At 43.1% G+C, this 17,267-nt stretch overlaps 1 protein-coding gene across 2 annotated transcripts in view; it reads left to right on the forward strand.

The window, feature by feature from the left end:
- The window catches only part of SYNPR (synaptoporin), a 734,696-nt gene extending 724,679 nt beyond the window's left edge, over positions 1-10,017 (forward strand). For both annotated transcript variants that reach the window (XM_078661539.1, XM_078661540.1), the window contains one exon: positions 8,321-10,017. In XM_078661539.1, the coding sequence (XP_078517665.1) occupies positions 8,321-8,629 (309 nt within the window). In that variant the 3' untranslated portion in view covers positions 8,630-10,017. The remainder of the gene's footprint in view (positions 1-8,320) is intronic.
- The last annotated feature ends 7,250 nt before the right edge of the window (positions 10,018-17,267 follow it).

Consider the following 17,267-nt stretch of genomic DNA (forward strand, 5'->3'; position numbering starts at 1 on the left):
AATATTTTGCTTTTGATGTGGGAACTAGGTGCAAAAACACATACGCTACAGGGCGTACAAGTATATGTGCCGGGGTGTTAAAGCATCATTGTATTTTACACTGGAGACTTAATAGGCACTTACGGTAAAACTTGCTTGGTAAATCCAGAAATGAGCCACACAGGAATAACTTGAAAGATTGTTTATTTCCTTGCAGTACAGTACCCTGGTACAACTCCAACTGTGCAGATCGAAATGAATCTTAGCATCCCCACATTCCATAAGGGAACCATGTTACATCAACCCTATGACATAGGCATAAACAGCAAGGAAGCCGTAGATCTAACACACCTTTTCCTTATAAGGAAAACAATAAAACTATATACAAAGAAGATAAGAACACTTAGGGGACAATTAGGATATCTGGCAGATCGCCGCCACCGTGCTGCTTTTCCGGCGGTCGCATTGGCGGCTGGGCAGAAAAGGCAGCCAATATGGTGCAGGCACCATCATCCATATTAGTATACCTGTGGTGACATGCCTTTCCATGGCAGAGACTCTGCCATGGAAAGGCATGCGGAGAATGCCTTTGGGGTCCATTGTGGGACCCCTGGGGGGTAGATGCCTGCACTTAGAGGGTACCCATGGTGCCCCCCTTCATTGGCATGCACAAGGTGGCAGGCACAGCGTGGTGCCTGTCACATTGTGCACCACACTGCACAAAATGCATATTTTGCATTGCGGCGGGTGCTGCTGACGGCACCACCCGCTGCAATGTAAAATGTGCTGAATGCGACCGCCAGGGTTGGGGTAGCATCCTAATTGCCATAGCGGGACCGCCGCGCCTCTGGCGTTCAGTCCTGCTTACTGTTACGGTGGCGGGCGGACATCCAAATAGGCCCATTATTGTGAAAAATAAAAGATAAGGAGAAAAAAAGGGTTACAGAAAATCAGCAAATCTGGAAGGACAACCCTTAACACACATTCCCAACGTAACTCTGGATGCTACAGAATCTTCAGCAAGAGAAACACAAAAGTTTCCCACATCAGATGCATTTGAATCTTTAACACCTTAGGTGCTGCGCACGACCAACGGCCGACGGCACCACTACCTCCGTAGTGCTGCTGTCGGCCGTTGAACATTCGAACTGCACCTGCGCAATGGAACCTCCAGCACTGGAGCTGGACGTTCCATAGCAGCTAAGGTGCTAAAAGAGTCATGTTGTGCTAGATCAGCACCTTGCAAATCAGAGCAGACCTGTTTTCCCAAGTTCACTCTCAAGAAAGATCCATCATCAAACTTTTCATTGAAATCTAGATTACATATAGCCATACGTCTCACATTCCAGACCTTCCCATCTTGAGTCACTATACTCTTGCCATAGACTTTAATGATTCTCATAACCCTACCAAATGTTTGCATACTCTTTGTAAGCTGCCCAGGCTTCTTCACCTTCACCCTATCACCCACCACAAAGGAGTAACACATGGGTTTCCATTTTTCATCATACAGCTTCTTCACCCTATCTTGCTTCATTTGAACTCTATCCTTGATCTCTTGAACACTCACTTTACCTTGCAATTTGGACTGTTCCTTCCTTAACCACCAAGGACACAACTTGGATATGGGTAGTCTACCTCTTAACAATCTAAAAGGACTGACCTCAGTGGTGGTCTGAGGAGTAATAAGATACCACCACAGTTTCTCTCTCAATGTGTCCTTCCTCAAACCACCACATCCACGTGCCCAAATAATACACTCCTTAAGGACTCTCTTAAACCTTTCAACGTGTCCATTACCTTGTGGTGCATACAAAGCAGTGGTTACATGCCTAATATTGCTAAAAGAGAAAAAAACGTTGCAGCTCTTTAGACACAAGTTGAGTACTGTTATCAGATATCACTACTTCGGATAACCTTCCTCAGCAAAAACCTTTTTGAAAAATTAAATAATGGCACTGGATGTGGTATGAGGAACCAGTCTCACCTCAGGCCATTTCGAAAAAGTTCTTCCTGCACCTGCCTTCTTTCTGGCCATCCTTCTTCCACATACTTTTTAACCTGACCCAAAAGCTGATCATCCATATCATCCTTCATCCATTTGTCCTTCTGTAACTCCTTAAACTCATCAGAAACATAATCAGATACTGCAAGAACAACATCCTCTTCGATACCAGTTAAATCATTTGCCATGTAAGATAGAGGAAGATGTGACTAGCAGTCAGCCATTATATAACTTCGTCCTGGCACATATTCCACTTCCAAACTATACTCTTGAAGTTTTGAGCCAAGCCTGGCGATCCGAGCAGCAGCATTCCAACCCCCACCCGGAGAAAGAACCCCTACAAGGGGCTTGTGATCAGTTTTGAGAATAAAGCATGACCCCCAGATGAAATTACAGAAATGTTCAGTGGCCCAAAAACACACCAAAAGCTCCTTCTCAATAACTGCATATCTTCTTTCAGAATCTGACAATGTGCGCAAAGCAAAAGTAATATTCCACTGTTCCTTACCACACCTTTATGATAACGCGCCACCAATACCATACATACATGTGTCCACAATTCCAATACAATGTGCGCCCAGTCTAAAAGGTTTAAGAGTAGGAGCATGGGCAATCTCATTCTTAATTTCCTCAAAAGCCGATTTTTCCTGTCAGTCCACAGATTTTCCACATTTTTTCTTGTGAGTTCCCTGAGAAGTTCCATTTTAGTAGCAAAATTCACAAAGAACTTACTGTAATACACACAAAGTCCTGCAAATGACAATAATGTTTCCCTGTTATCAGGAGCAGGAGCTTTAAAAATGGCATCAACCAGGGACTTTTTTTGGAACAACACCTTCCTTGGACCCCATGTGATCCAGGTACTCAACAGATTTGCAAAAGAAATGACATTTGTTACCTTTTAGTGTTAAACCACTTCTCTTCAAAACATTACACACTTCTCTAAGATGGTTCTTATGTTCCACTTAATCTTTTGAAAATATTAAGATATTATCTTGAAAACATTTTACACGGTTTTTCTATATTTTCGAAGAGATGAAACATAGTCATTTGAAAAACAGATGCCACAGAGGATAATCCAAAAGGCATACTTCTAAATTGAAATAGCCCCTGCGGTGTAATGAACACTGTTAGATGACGTGAATCCTCAGTCAGCTCAATCTGGTGATAGGTTGACCGCAAATCTAGAGTGAAAAATACTCTGGTGCCATTAAGCATGCAACTCACTTCATTAATGTGGGGCTAAGGATGACAGTTCACAATAATGTTGGCATTAACAGCTCTCAAGTCCACACAGAGTCTCAGATAATTATGTGGTGTGCGCGCCAAAACTATCACCTATTCTGAAGTCTCTGTCTATACACTTGCTCCCTCATTTACCATTCCCATCAACATGTTTCTTAATTCATCCCTCACATTAATGGGCTTATACCGTAATGTTTGTATGACAGGTTTAGCACATACCATGTAATCATTGCCTCTCTACCTTTAAAAAGAATATCAGGGTCAACATATCCAATGATGTCAATGACAATACCATTAAAGGTCTCAGCAATAATGTCAGATGGATTTAAATGTTCCATAACAACAAATGTTCAAACTTATGATGAAAACAGTCTATGGTAACAATCATCCATGGTGATCCAGAATCTGCCATAAGCTCTATATAAACCCCATTAATTCTCACTACACATTTGGGAAAACTTTTAACCTCCTCCTCTTCTGTCCTTTCCTCTAACCCTTCTGAGACAGAGACAACTACTCCTCTAAATCTCTCCGAATCCTCCTTCAAAGAGTGTCCCATGGTTCCCTCATCACCACCAGCTCCGCTAACAAGATAAGACACTTTATTTGAGTTACTCATACTGACCCAGGGAACATGGTTGAAATTCGAATTTAGTATGCCTGAACTCAGGATGATAAAATACATATTTTAGTAAAGTTGGTTTCAACATTTTGTGTTTGAAAATATCACTTTTAGAAAGTAGGTATTTTCTTGCCTAACCATCCAGCCTGCCTCTGCTAGGCTGTGTATTGTATGTCTGGTTTTGTGAGTGACAGGGGCTGGGGTGGCTCCAGGAGACAGGGTGAGTCAGCAAAGGGCTGAATATTCCTATCTGCATCTACCGAGGTGGGAGGAGTAGCACCTGGGCCTGAATATGACTGTGCCTGCCTTCCACAATGCTGGCTCCACCTCCTGTGGTGTGACTGATGCCCCTGGCCCACCCTGCCAAAGGAAAGCAGGAGTAATTTAAACAAAGTGCTCCAGGACTGCACAGAACTGGTTTGGACTAGGTACAGGACTCTCTGCCTTCAGAGGACAAAGGATTTTGCAGTATAGATATTGTGGCCCAGACCCCGGAGCTTTAGATCAATTCTGTAACAACAAGATTAACCTTTGCCAAGAGGAAGAACCAAGGATGCTGTAGGAGTTTGGACTGCCCCTCTGCCAGTGTGCTGTTGGCTGGGTTGGCCTGCAGTGGTGTCTTCATTGCCAAGGAAAGGAGAAGGAACTTTTAAGTAACTTTCATCATCCTGCAGAATATTTCTCCAAGGGTTTGAACTTGTGATTGCCTCCTGCTGAAGTCTCAGGGCTACAAGACTTCACCACCAGCTCCCCTCTGAATTTCCTTGCTGGAAATTCTATCTGAAGAAGCCTGCGTGTCGTTTGGAGCTGAAACCACGACTTAACGAGAAGTAGCTTGTCGCCATCGCTGCTGTTGTCGTCTCATCGCCGGAGAAGCATGTCGCCGCCGCAATACCAGAGAAGCGTTTCTTCGTCACAGCTGTTTGCCGTGACATCACCGGAGAAGCGTGTTGCCACCACAAGGGTCGCCGTCGCATCACCATAGAAGCATGTTGCAGGGCCTGTCATGGCTCCAAAGTTACAGAGTTTGCCGCAAGGCCGTTGGGCGTGCATGCATCATCTCCACGTCATCGCATCGCATCAAGGGCACCATTTTATCGCATCGCACAGGATTGTCACATCGCATCAAGGCGCCATCTTGCCGCATCGTAACTGGAACGCAGTACGAGAATGAATACATCACCTCCTCTCCGGAACAGATGCTTCCCCTACTCTGCGCAAGCATTGAGGCGTGACGCATCACCTCCCCCGAAGCAAGGAACCGATGCATCACCCTCCCTGCAGACCTTTTGTTTGTTTTGCGTTACGCCTCCAAGGTACTTTTGTGAGAAACGTGTTGCATTTATCACCAACTTGAACAAAATTATTTCTACCATCTTTAAGTCTATTTTTAATACAGTATTGTGGATTTTGTCATTTGTGGTCTTGTGTTAAGTCTATAAAAAGAAGACTTATTTTTATAAAACCTGTGTGGTGTCCATCTGTAGTGTTTTCACTGTATTACTGTATGTCTTCACAAATGCTTAACACACTGCCTCTGAGATAAGCCTGTTTGCTCGTGCCAAGCTACCAATGGGGTGAGCAGGGGTTATTTTAGAAGTGTACCCCCTTACCCTGACTAGAAGCAAGGGTCCCTCTTTGGTCAAAGGTACCTACCTCTGCCAACTAGAGACCCCTAGTTCTAGCAGGTACCAACATCATTGGGCTTCTGTACCCAAAGACAGCCATGGGCGAAATATTCATTCTAGTCTTGGTGGACCATGCCACCGGTACGTGGAAGCTTTCCTTCAGAGGACAGTGACTGCACCCAACGTGGCCAGGTAACTGATGGGGATCTTTTAAATGAGATTAGGTGCAAAACAATAAGAAGCTGCTGTTTTCTCCTGTCCAAATAGTTTTTACTCAACAAAAATTCCTTCTGGGCATACCTGTTATTGTGTGACTACCCGCGTTAATCAATTTGCACTCAAATGTAAGTCCCAGATATCAAAGAGTAAAACTCAACTTTTGTTGATCTGTTTCCAGTTGAGTAGATTTCACTGGGGCAGATTTAGAAAGACACAACATTCTTAGCCAACATCTGCCTTCAAATGTTTTAAAACATCCTTTAGTGCTTAATTTGTAAAAAAAAAAAAGAACTGCCATGACCCTCGTTAAGGTGGTCACTGCAGCCTGTTCCATCCACCTGGTGCCCCTGCCAGGACTCGCACTGACAATACACACAGAACAAAAAACGATCACAGTCCTACAGGGGTAACAATTTAAACTATTACAGGCCCATAAAGCCATTAGAATGGCTTGGGTGGCAGGTGTTAGTCGTTTTTAATGTAGATTAAATTAATCACAAACTGTTGTTGTGCTCATCTCTAAATTAGACTGACTGCGACATCATGTGGCAGACAGCCATGAGAGTCAGTGCTGACAAGTAAGTGCAGAAGCCACTGGCTCAAAATAAGCACTGATTCTGATTTAGTAACCAAGTCCAATATTAAAGGAGGGCAGATGTACAAAGCAGCTGGAATTACTTTTTGATTATATACCTTCAATTAGGGAGTAATTGAATGTCCTCAAAACATAGATTCGAAGTAGCACCTTCCTTTCAGAGAAGACACTGTGGGGCATATTTACAAGCCCCTATCGCCAGCACAACATCCCTTTCAGTGACTTGATGGCGATAGGGGCCTCGCCTTACGTGTTAAGTCACTTAACGTGGCTTAACGCTGCCTTCTATATGAGGCCCCCTTTCACGCTAGACTTAGCGGCAATGGGTGTTGTGGTGGGCGTTCCACTGCAACACCCATTGACTTTGACGCTGCCAGATGACATTTCCAACCCAGGCCGGGTGATATTTAATTGAACAACTAAACATCTGAGCAGTTTTAAAGTCTCCTATTTCTCATTGCCCAAACGTGAACAGTAGAAACACTTTGCACTCTTACTCACATTTACTAGATTTGCTAGATGTTTTTTGGAACATAATTTTGTAATACAGTCAGTTGTTTTTGTAAACCTCTAGGAGTGTTATCAAGATCCTAAAGGAGTGTTATCAAGATCCTATAGAATACATAGAAATGCGTATTAACATTTTAGAAGGAAAGGTATCGATCTGAGATAGCGTTGATAGAAAATCTGCAAGGAATAAGGCAAATAGCAAACGATTAGATCACATCTCTCCTTTAGGCTGTATATGATTGGAATGTGTTGTCAGTAGCACTTTATTTGCTTGCTGGACATTTGCCCAGTTTCCTCCAAGAAGACATTTAGTAAGTTTTAACAGGCCACAGCTAATAACAGCTACGATTCCAAGTATCAAGTACAACCAGAGGTCCATGAAATAGGAATGCAAATTGCTAGCAGAGCAAGTAGGGCATTGAAAATTCTACCAGGGCATGTAGCATAACTGGCTTTAAGAGACTAAATAACACAATAACTTATCAAAAGACAGGTTTCCCTCCACTTATGTATCAGAAAAAAACTTTTGCCAGGTAAATTTAAAGTAAGCTGATACAACTCAGAAAGGAATTTGGATCAGTCCTCCTCATAATTAATTGGAGAATGCTCTTCATTTATTATTCTCAATACATCCAAACATTGCCTCGGCTTATGTAAAATCCATTTTTCCCAAGCACTGGTTTTCTTTTGCTTCTTCTTTGCCAGTATCTATCATCTTGATTACCTGTAAGAAGTCTTTTTACTTGACTAAAGTGTGCAGATCCTAAGTTTGCCCCTAACACTTAGAAGCCTTTATCAGTTGCTTATGAGCAAAGTAACAGTCATTAGCATTCTGTCCACCATAGTTACTATTAAACAGAGGTTTTCTTCTATGCCCAGTGTTGGATTGGCTTTTTGATAATATTGCATATAGATGTCTGCTGGAGTAGCTCTAGCCAAAGATGTTACCTTCTGTGCATTAGTGTTCATTGTCTCATAACACTTAGAACTTTGCAGATTAAAGTCATTGCCTGATCTAGTGTGGCCATTAAATGTATGCTTTCGGGTGGTACGTACTAGTACTATAGTGATAGCAACAGTTATGGAGAGATGCCCACTGATTTCCTCAGTGAGAATGTACATTAAGAAACAGTTAGTAAGTGGTAAAGAGTGAGTCAGGAAATTCTGGCATTGAATTGAGTTGCTGAAATTGATGTCAGCTCCACTTAGTGCTGCCTGAATCTCTTTGGAGATGAAGAGATATGTTTAAGTCACAGTGGACCCATGGGCTTTTGATATTGGTAAGGAGGGGTTATCAGAACTTGAGGGAGAGCGAATGATCAGACTTGTGCACATGGGTATGTCCAGCCATAATGTAATTCAAAATTCTATGAAAATAACTTACTTGATAAAAATTAATCTAAATGTTTGCATCAAAGTAAAGGAATATATTTTTAAAGTTGATAACAAATGTATCACAAATATATTTCTATGTGATATTAGACAATATGCTAACCTTTTTGGTTCTTTTTTAATAGGTCTTCGGATTCTTGAATTTTATCCTCTGGGCTGGAAATATTTGGTTTGTTTTCAAGGAAACTGGATGGCATTCTTCTGGACAGAGATACCCTCAAGAAACCATGGAAAAACAACCCAGCGGCTACAATCAATCATATAACCAAGGAGGGCTTAGTCAAGATACCTATGGCCCACCTGGTGGGTACAACCAACAGGAAGAAATAAGCCAACAGCCAAACCTAGGTCAAATGAGTGGATACTCTCAGCAACCCTACAATCAGACCGGTTATGCTCAAAGTGTTCCAACATCTTTCACCAATCAAATGTAATATTAGTGTGGGCTATTTTCAATGATAATTCTTGTTAACAGTTTAACATTAAAAAGGCTCACTGTCAAAAACGGTTTAAAGACCAGAAGTCAGTATATGCCATACAGGGTATTTACAATAAAGATTTAAATGTTTGAAAAGGGGGCAGTTCTAATATAATACCTAATTGTGAATAGCAAATGATATAGGTTGTGAACTGGGATAAATGTTATATGCAATATGTAGACATCTTTGTTGTAGTTTTTTGTCTGGTAAATCAGTACAAGGAGCTAGTGAGATATTAGATGATGTGCTATTCCTAAAGTAATGTTGAATCAACCTTTCTTAGGTCTTTGTGCAGAACATTTTATATGATGTCCCAACTTTATACTTTAAATTCATAATGCATGAAATATTTTACCTACATTTCCAAACTTGTGTGTATTTTGCATATGTGCCTTTTATTTCATATTTGTTTATTATGATTTGGTGCATGGTGGTAAAATGTCAAAGAAAACGTATGATTTAACTGTCTAACAGAAGTTTACAGCTATTAAGCTATTTCAAAAAAAGTATGTGAAACGCATTGTGTGCATATTTCTAATGTGGTGACGTGTGTGAAAGTTTATGGCTTGCTCAATTCCACTTTATAATCTCCTGAAACAAAATGGTTCCTCATTTCATACAGTAGTGTTTGGTCTGTTTTTCATCCAAACTGATTTTGTCTGTATTAGCTAGCACTGGTGCTTTGTATATCACAAAGGTGCATTGTAACATTTAAGGGCCAAGAAACAGATTTTATGGGAACAAATGTATTTTGTATTAATAGGCGGAGAGCATAAGGTTACATACCATTTCCCACTTTACTTTACAATGTCATTATAAAATGTACCGAACACTATAAAACATAGTCAACATTGGCAATGCCCCATCATGGTCAATATAACGATAGGCAACATTTGCTGTATGTAGATGTTATGTATTGACAGAATTCTACTCATGCATAAACTATTCCATAACATGAGCTGCCAGTTCAGCTTAAGCATAAATGGTCTATAGTATACAGTATTGCGGTCAACAGATCTAAGTAAGCCACTAAAATACTAGCCTATATTTCTTGTATACGTGGCTTGTTCATATCACAAATTATGTATGACAACTCCATTTATTAATAATCATTGCTTTGCTCATTTTAAAGCACAGTGTTAATTGAATAGCTAAACATCTGCATTCCTTCAGAACTTTATGTCAGTGTATAATAACATCAATGTATCACAGTAATGCTGCAAGAAATATAGCATAAAACATAATATTTCTCACATAACTGTTATAGCCAGACTTTGGCTTCAAGGTGGATGAATATATGTTGTGATATCTATTTGACTCTAGTAAACTTATTGCTTACAGTACATTCTTGTTTAGTGTTTTTTAAGTTTACCAGTGACTTTTGGGCCTGTGTCTTTATCGTTCTTAGGGTATATACTGTATTGCCACATGGTGGGTCTCATTCAAAAAGAAACATGGAGATATTTTGCTGTAGGCTCACTTCTCCATCTCAAAGGCACTGCTAGGAATGTGCAAGTGTGATACTTAGCAGGAGTATGCGATGATCGTCAGGAGAATGCTGGAAAGAGAGAGGGGTAAACTAGCTCACTCAGCTGCTTATTTTCTTAGTAAGGAAGTGGATGCCCCTCCATTCTTGCCCTATAGTAAGAATAGTAGTAGTAGAGTATACCACTCTTTCTTTATAGATATGGTCACTTCGTTGGTAATAACCTCCCTAATGAGCACCAGTCAGCAAATATTTACTATGGGAAATTTTACATTGTGGGCAGATCTCTAAATTAGACACGATATTTCATATTTCCTGGGTTCCTTAGAAACAGAGAGGGATAAGAAGTGGATTAACACACCCATCCATGAAAACATCCATGGGGCATATGGAAATGGAAATGGAAATGGAAATGGAAAGGGTCTTATAATGCGCAACTAAGCCCGGAGGCATCAAGGCGCCTAGGAAAACGATCAGCAAATGCCAGATAACAAGCATTACAGGTATGCCTTGGAGAATAACCATGTTTTCAGGGCTTTCCGAAAGGTCAGGACTGACGGCTGGGTTTTAATTCCAAGCGGCAGGCTATTCCAAAGTTTGGGGGCTACTGCTGAAAACGCCCTCCCACCCCATTTGGTTCTGCGGACACGGGGAACCACCAACAAACTCTTGGTTGATGATCGGAGAGCTCTCTCCGGGACGTATGGATGTAGCAATTTCCTCACGCCCTCAGCCCCCTTACCAGTAAGTGCCCCATAGGTCATGCAGAGTGTCTTAAAGACAATTCTAGACTCAATAGGGAGCCAATGTAAGGTTTTCCTGGCCGCCGTGGCGGAGGATAGTCGAGGAGCATCCAGCACAAATTTGGCCGCCGCGTTCTGTACTGTCTGGAGGCGCCGCAAAAGACCTTTGTTAACCCCCGCTTAAAGAGCATTACAATAATCAAGTCGCGAGGCCACCAATGCAACGACGACCTGCTTACGAGCCAGCGGAGACAAGTAATGCTTGATTTTGCGAAGTATCTTAATAATGCCCCAACAGGTAGCTATCGTTCTGTTGACCTGCTGTGCCATTGAGAGATCAAGGTCCATAATTACTCCCAAGTTTTTGGCAGAGTCGGTAGGAGTGGGGCAGATTCCCAGCGAGGGAGGCCACCATTCGGCCATCCAGATGTTAACATTGCCACCAAAGACCAGAACTTCGGTCTTCTCCTCATTCAGTTTGAGTGAGTTGTTAATCATCCACTCAGCAACCGCCTCCATACAACTTCTAAAGTTATGAATGGGAGCGTGCACCGAACGGGGGAGGGACACCAAGATCTGTGTGTCATCAGCATAGGAGACTATCTCCATCCCATAGGATCTTACCAACCTAGCAAGTGGGGCCACATAGATGTTAAACAGGGTCGGACTTAAAGCCGACCCTTGGGGGACCCCACATTGCACAGGAGTGGGAGGGGATAGAAAGTCTCCTAGCTTAACCCTTTGCTCCCTCTGATTCAGAAAAGAAGCCAATAGGCTCAAGGCCACGCCATCTACCCCTATCTCCCTCAAACGAGATGTTAGAACAGATGGAGACAGGGTATCAAAGGCGGCTGTCAGATCTAAAAGAATCAGCAGGGAGGTATGGCCTTGGTCGACTTCAGTGCGGATGTCATCAAGCACAGTCGTCAGGGCCGTCTCCGTGCTGTGAGCCCTCCTGAAACCGTGTTGGGACTGATCTAACTGTCCCGAGTTGTCCAAGAACTCCGTCAGATGCTTATTTAGATGGGACTCCAGCATCTTGGCAGGGGCAGGGAGCAGGGAGATAGGGCGGAAGTTCTTGAGCACATCAGGGTCTAATGTGGGCTTCTTAAGGAGGGGCTTAACCACAGCACTCTTCCATTGATCGGGAAAGATACCATCCCTCATTGCTCTGTTCATGATGTCTAAGAGCGGGGGCAATAGGGTATCTCCGCAATCCTTCAGAACTTTAAGAGGACAAGGATCTAAAGGAGACCCTGACCTCAGCTTGCTTAAAAGCAAGTCAAGATCCTGAAGAGAGAGTGGGGGAAACCTAGATAGACTCACAGTGGTGGCGGGGGCAATCGTTTCAAGGGGGGAAAAAAACAACACCAGGAGAGGGAGGGAGTATTGAGGCCCTTTGTGTATCAAGGGCCAATTGAATGTCAGCAATCTTCGTATGAAAAAATCCTGCGATTTTATCACAGAGGACTTGTGAACATACCGTAGGGTCCGGCATCTGCAATGTACAGGGGGAATCAACTATCTTAAAAAGATCTCTCGGGGAGGTAAGAGTAGTCGTGAGATGGGCGAAATACTCTTGTTTCACCCTAATAACCTCCGCCTTGTATTCCTTGAGGGGAGCTTTATGTTTCTCCCTCTCTAAGGGATTCCATCTCATCCGCCAAAGCCTTTCCTGCCTCCTGCAGCCCCGCCTCAGGAGTCTAAGAGGCTCCGAAAACCACGGAGCAGAAGGTCTCTGCCGGGCAGAGTAACACAGAGTTACAGGGGCCAGCACGTCTAATGCTGTTGTGACAGCACTCGTCAGTTCAGCAGTGGCAGTGTTAACATCCTTGGCTGAATTAATGGCAGATATCCGGATCAGAGGGGCCAGGGAGGCATTGGTGACCTTCCTAAAGTCTCTTCTAGGTACCAATTTACTAGGGCCTATCCACTTAAGGTTATGAGAAACATCCTGACGTTCCAAAGGGACAGCCAAATGGTCCGACCAGCTCAGTGGAATAGGAGGACCTGTCCATAGGCCGGGATCGTTCGAGAAGACTCCGTCCAAGATGTGACCCGCCTGATGAGTGGGAAGTTTGACCAACTGCTGTAGACCATAGGCTGATAACGAGTCCAGAAGGATGGAAGAATCTCTGGAGATAGCATTATCCAAATGGAAGTTTAGGTCCCCCAGGACCGTTAATTGGGCACAACCAAAATAAGGTTCCAAGATGTTGAGCAGGGACTGGCTAAAATCAGTCCAAGGACCTGGGGGCCCATAGATCAGTACCCCCACAAAAGGGGTAGCCCTGGGGAGACCAATTGAAAAGTGAAGGGCTTGAAAGAGGTCAGAAGGACCAGACAATTCCAAGATGCGACAGGAATGGGAAGTCTTATAAAAAATTCCCAGTCCACCTCCTCTCCGCCCAACTCTATCCAACCTAGCCAGCGCATATCCTTCTGGTGTAGCAACCACCAGATCCTGACCGGAATGGTCCGAAGCCCAGGTTTCCATTACAAACACCCAAGTGGGCTTTCTTGCTGATACAAAATCATAGAAGGAAATATTGTTTCTCACCAAAGATCTAGCATTGATGAGAAAACCACTTTCCTTCATAGAACTGGTGGTACACGGAAGGCGAGCAGGGAGGGGAGGTCTGATGCGGTCGCCAAACAGCAGCCTGCCCCGGCTCTGAAAACAGCCACAACAGGGAGAGTTTAGGAATGCCTCAGGAGGGCAGGAGAAATGACAAGGTAGCCGAGATGGCTTAAAGGCACGCAAATCTTGAATAGTATAGTTATAGCCTGCCTGTAAATCTACCTCTGAACTACATAATTCCCCATTAATCCCGTCCATTATCCCGTCCTTAGCACGGACAGGCGCAGACGGGCTGGACTCTGGCGTGACTCCAGCGTTACTACGGCACAAATGCTGCGCGTCTGCAGGGCCGCTTTAAATGCAGGTCTAGCCTGTCCTGGTGACAGCTAGCCCGCTACCAAAAATGGCGCCACCAGGCGTCCACTTCTACCCCCAAAATGGCCGCTCTACACGGGACGCGAGGTCGGGGACCCGCCAAAGGCGGTGAATGACCGTTTATAGTGCAAGTATAGGGCGATTTAAAACCAGGGTATACAATTAAACAAATTTAAAACAAATACACAAAAAAGGTAATTTAAAAAGCGCTATCGCGATTTTAGAGGAGAGACCTGAAAACGCCTGTCAGCACACAAGCGTCGTGCTAGTTATCTGACCAGGGAACTTTGCTGAAATGCCCGCCTTAAATGCAGGTCTAGCCAGTCCTGGTGACAGCTAGCCCGCTACCAAAAATGGCGCCGCCAGGCGTCCACTTCTACCCCAAAATGGCCGCTCTACACGGGACGCAAGGTCGGGGATCCGCACAAGGCGGTGAATGACCGATTATAGTGCAAGTATAGGGCGATTTAAAACCAGGGTATACAATTAAACAAATTTAAAACAAATACACAAAAAAGGTAATTTAAAAGAGGAGAGACCTGAAAACGCCTGTCAGTACATAAGCGTCGTGCTAGTTATCTGACCAGGGAACTTCGCTGAAATGCCCGCCTTAAATGCAGGTCTAGCCTGTCCTGGTGACAGCTAGCCCGCTACCAAAAATGGCGCCGCCAGGCGTCCACTTCTACCCCCAAAATGGCCGCTCTACACGGGACGCGAGGTCGGGGACCCGCCAAAGGCGGTGAATGACCGATTATAGTGCAAGTATAGGGCGATTTAAAACCAGGGTATACAATTAAACAAATTTAAAACAAATACACAAAAAAGGTAATTTAAAAAGCGCTATCGCGATTTTAGAGGAGAGACCTGAAAACGCCTGTCAGCACACAAGCGTCACGCTAGTTATACCCTAGTTGGTCTCCTTACCACAGACAAGTTGCCCTTTTAATGCCCAGTTTTCCAGCCTTTTAGCATGCACTTGTCGTTCAAACAACAGGCATTAGCGGTAGCAGGCACCTGCTTTAATGTCATCAAGGGACTAAGAAAATTCTTTGACCTATTTTCTTTGTCAGCTAGGAAAATGGTAGCAGTCGCTCTAGTAACCTCGAGACTTGACTATTGCAACAGCCTATATGCGGGAACTAATAAGGCGGTCACGTACAGGTTGCAGATGGTGCAACGTGCAGCGGCCAGGCTGGTGCTGAAATGGCCAAAGAAATCCTCTGCATCTGCCGCATTAAATACCCTGCACTGGCTACCAGTAATTAAACGGGTCCTTTTTAAGATCCTCCTAATTACTTTTAGAGCCTTCCACTGTCGGGGACCAAAGTACATTCAAAGGAGGTTCTCACGGTACCATCCTTTGCGTGCCTTGAGGTCCTCCAATGCTAACCTGTTGTCTGTTCCTGCCTTCAGACTCAGTTCGAGAGGTGGTAAATCCTTGCCTGTGCCAGGGTCAAAGGCATGGAATAAACTCCCCCCTCATCTGCGTGCCATGGAACGAGAAGCAGAGTTCCGAAAACCTGGATCTTTAATCTCCCTGATACCTGCACCAGAGCACTAGTGTGAACGCCCATGGCTGGACCTTGAAAGCAGTCTGACCAGTGTCTTAGATCTTCCTGGTCAGTATAGGTGCCTAGATGCTCCTTGGAGTGACAGTTGCGCGGTATAAATACTGGCTTACATTACATTACTTGTACCAGCTGGGTTATGAGGGAAAAAGAAATAAGCCATGGAGGTACACAATTTTAAAACATTATATGAGAAATCACTCTCATCAAGCAATTGAACTGCTGTTATTAAAGTTCCTTAAATCACAGTCCCATTCCCAGGTAGATGGGTAGGTAGATTTATATACCACCTTTCTGAAAGGATGGGTGACATCTTAGCACAAATTACATTGGTTTTAGCCTGAAAGAAAGCCAATCATTCTAAAAAAAGGATTCACAAAGGGAATAAAGGGAATAAAAAGCCCAGCTCAGCGCTGTCCTATAAATGGAGCATGTCTTGCACACATTCCATTCCTTTAAATCAATGGTTAAAGATGCCAATGCCTGTACCGCAGCCATTTAAGATCCTAAAAGTCAATAAAAAACATTGCTGATTTTTTGAGTTGTCGGCAAGAGATTCAAAATGTCTTTGTTGGAAAAATGGTGATTATTCAAGAGTGATCACATAGTGACAAAAAGCCCCGTGAGGCACCATTAAAAACTCTTTCTACATACACCTTTTCGTAGTCTAGGTTCAAACAGTTCCACAGACTACAATCACTTCCATAAAAATTGAGATTTCTATTAAAGGGCTGAGCTTTACTAAGTGTCCAGGTAACCCCTGCTGCTCATAGAAATGGTTGCAACAATGACTCTGGTCATCCCTAAAATTGTTAACTAATACTTTAGGAAGCAGTCTAGCATTAGCCCTTTGCATAAAAAGCCCTCACTGAGTCCATCAGGCCTGCTATTTATAAACGTATTGCTGAGATTCACTTGCTCATCACTATGGACAAAATGGTGATAAAACAACCATAATACTGACAATAGGATTCCACATCTCTTCTTAAGATGTGCAGCTAGCGCTCCCCAAATTGGTTACTGTCCATCTCTAGTGTTTTTGATGAAATTCATATTTGGCTGCAGGAGATATGACTGGCCCTAAACTCCAGTAAGACTGGATTTGTTGCTTGATGCCTTTAGGATTGATGATAAATAAAATGAGCTCAGATAGGTGGTAATAAAGAGGCCGATTCACAGAACTAATCTGAGATAAAATACTAAACATACTACTTTTGGAATTCACAGAAGGTATTTAATAGTAGTAAAGTTAGGACTCCTAACTTTACTACTTCTAAATGCCTTTTGTGAATACCGAAAGTCGTAAAGTTAGGATTTTGTCTCAGTTTAGTAGTAGTAGTAAAGTTAGAAGTCCTAACTTTACTACTACTAAATGCCTTCTGTGAATATCAAAAGTAGTAAGTTTAGGATGTTATCTGATATTAGTTCTGTGAATTGGTCCCACAGTAGTTTAACTCTCTCTGAAGGTTAGGACTCTGGTGGAGATATTTAATAATCTACACCACATGGAAGAACATACAATACCCTGTCACAGACCTGTAGCTTCTTCTGCTGAATAAGCTGCAACCCCTCATGACTGAAGATAAGATGGCTTCTAGAGTATGTGTTATAAATTTTCTCGGCTCGATTGCTGCTACTCAGTCTTTGTTGGGGCATTCTATAGGTATTGAACTGCTGGGTCTGGTGGCTCAGTAAAAAATGCTGGCATTTGCGTTTGACTTAATGGTCACACATTTCATTACCAGCAGTTTAATCCAGTCTTTCTTCCTCCTGACATTGATACAATTAGTTTCATTCAGTCCTGTAACATTAAACATATGTTATTCAATGCAAAGGTATA

Source organism: Lissotriton helveticus, chromosome 9 (genome assembly GCF_964261635.1).
Source record: "Lissotriton helveticus chromosome 9, aLisHel1.1, whole genome shotgun sequence".
NCBI lineage: Eukaryota > Metazoa > Chordata > Amphibia > Caudata > Salamandridae > Lissotriton > Lissotriton helveticus.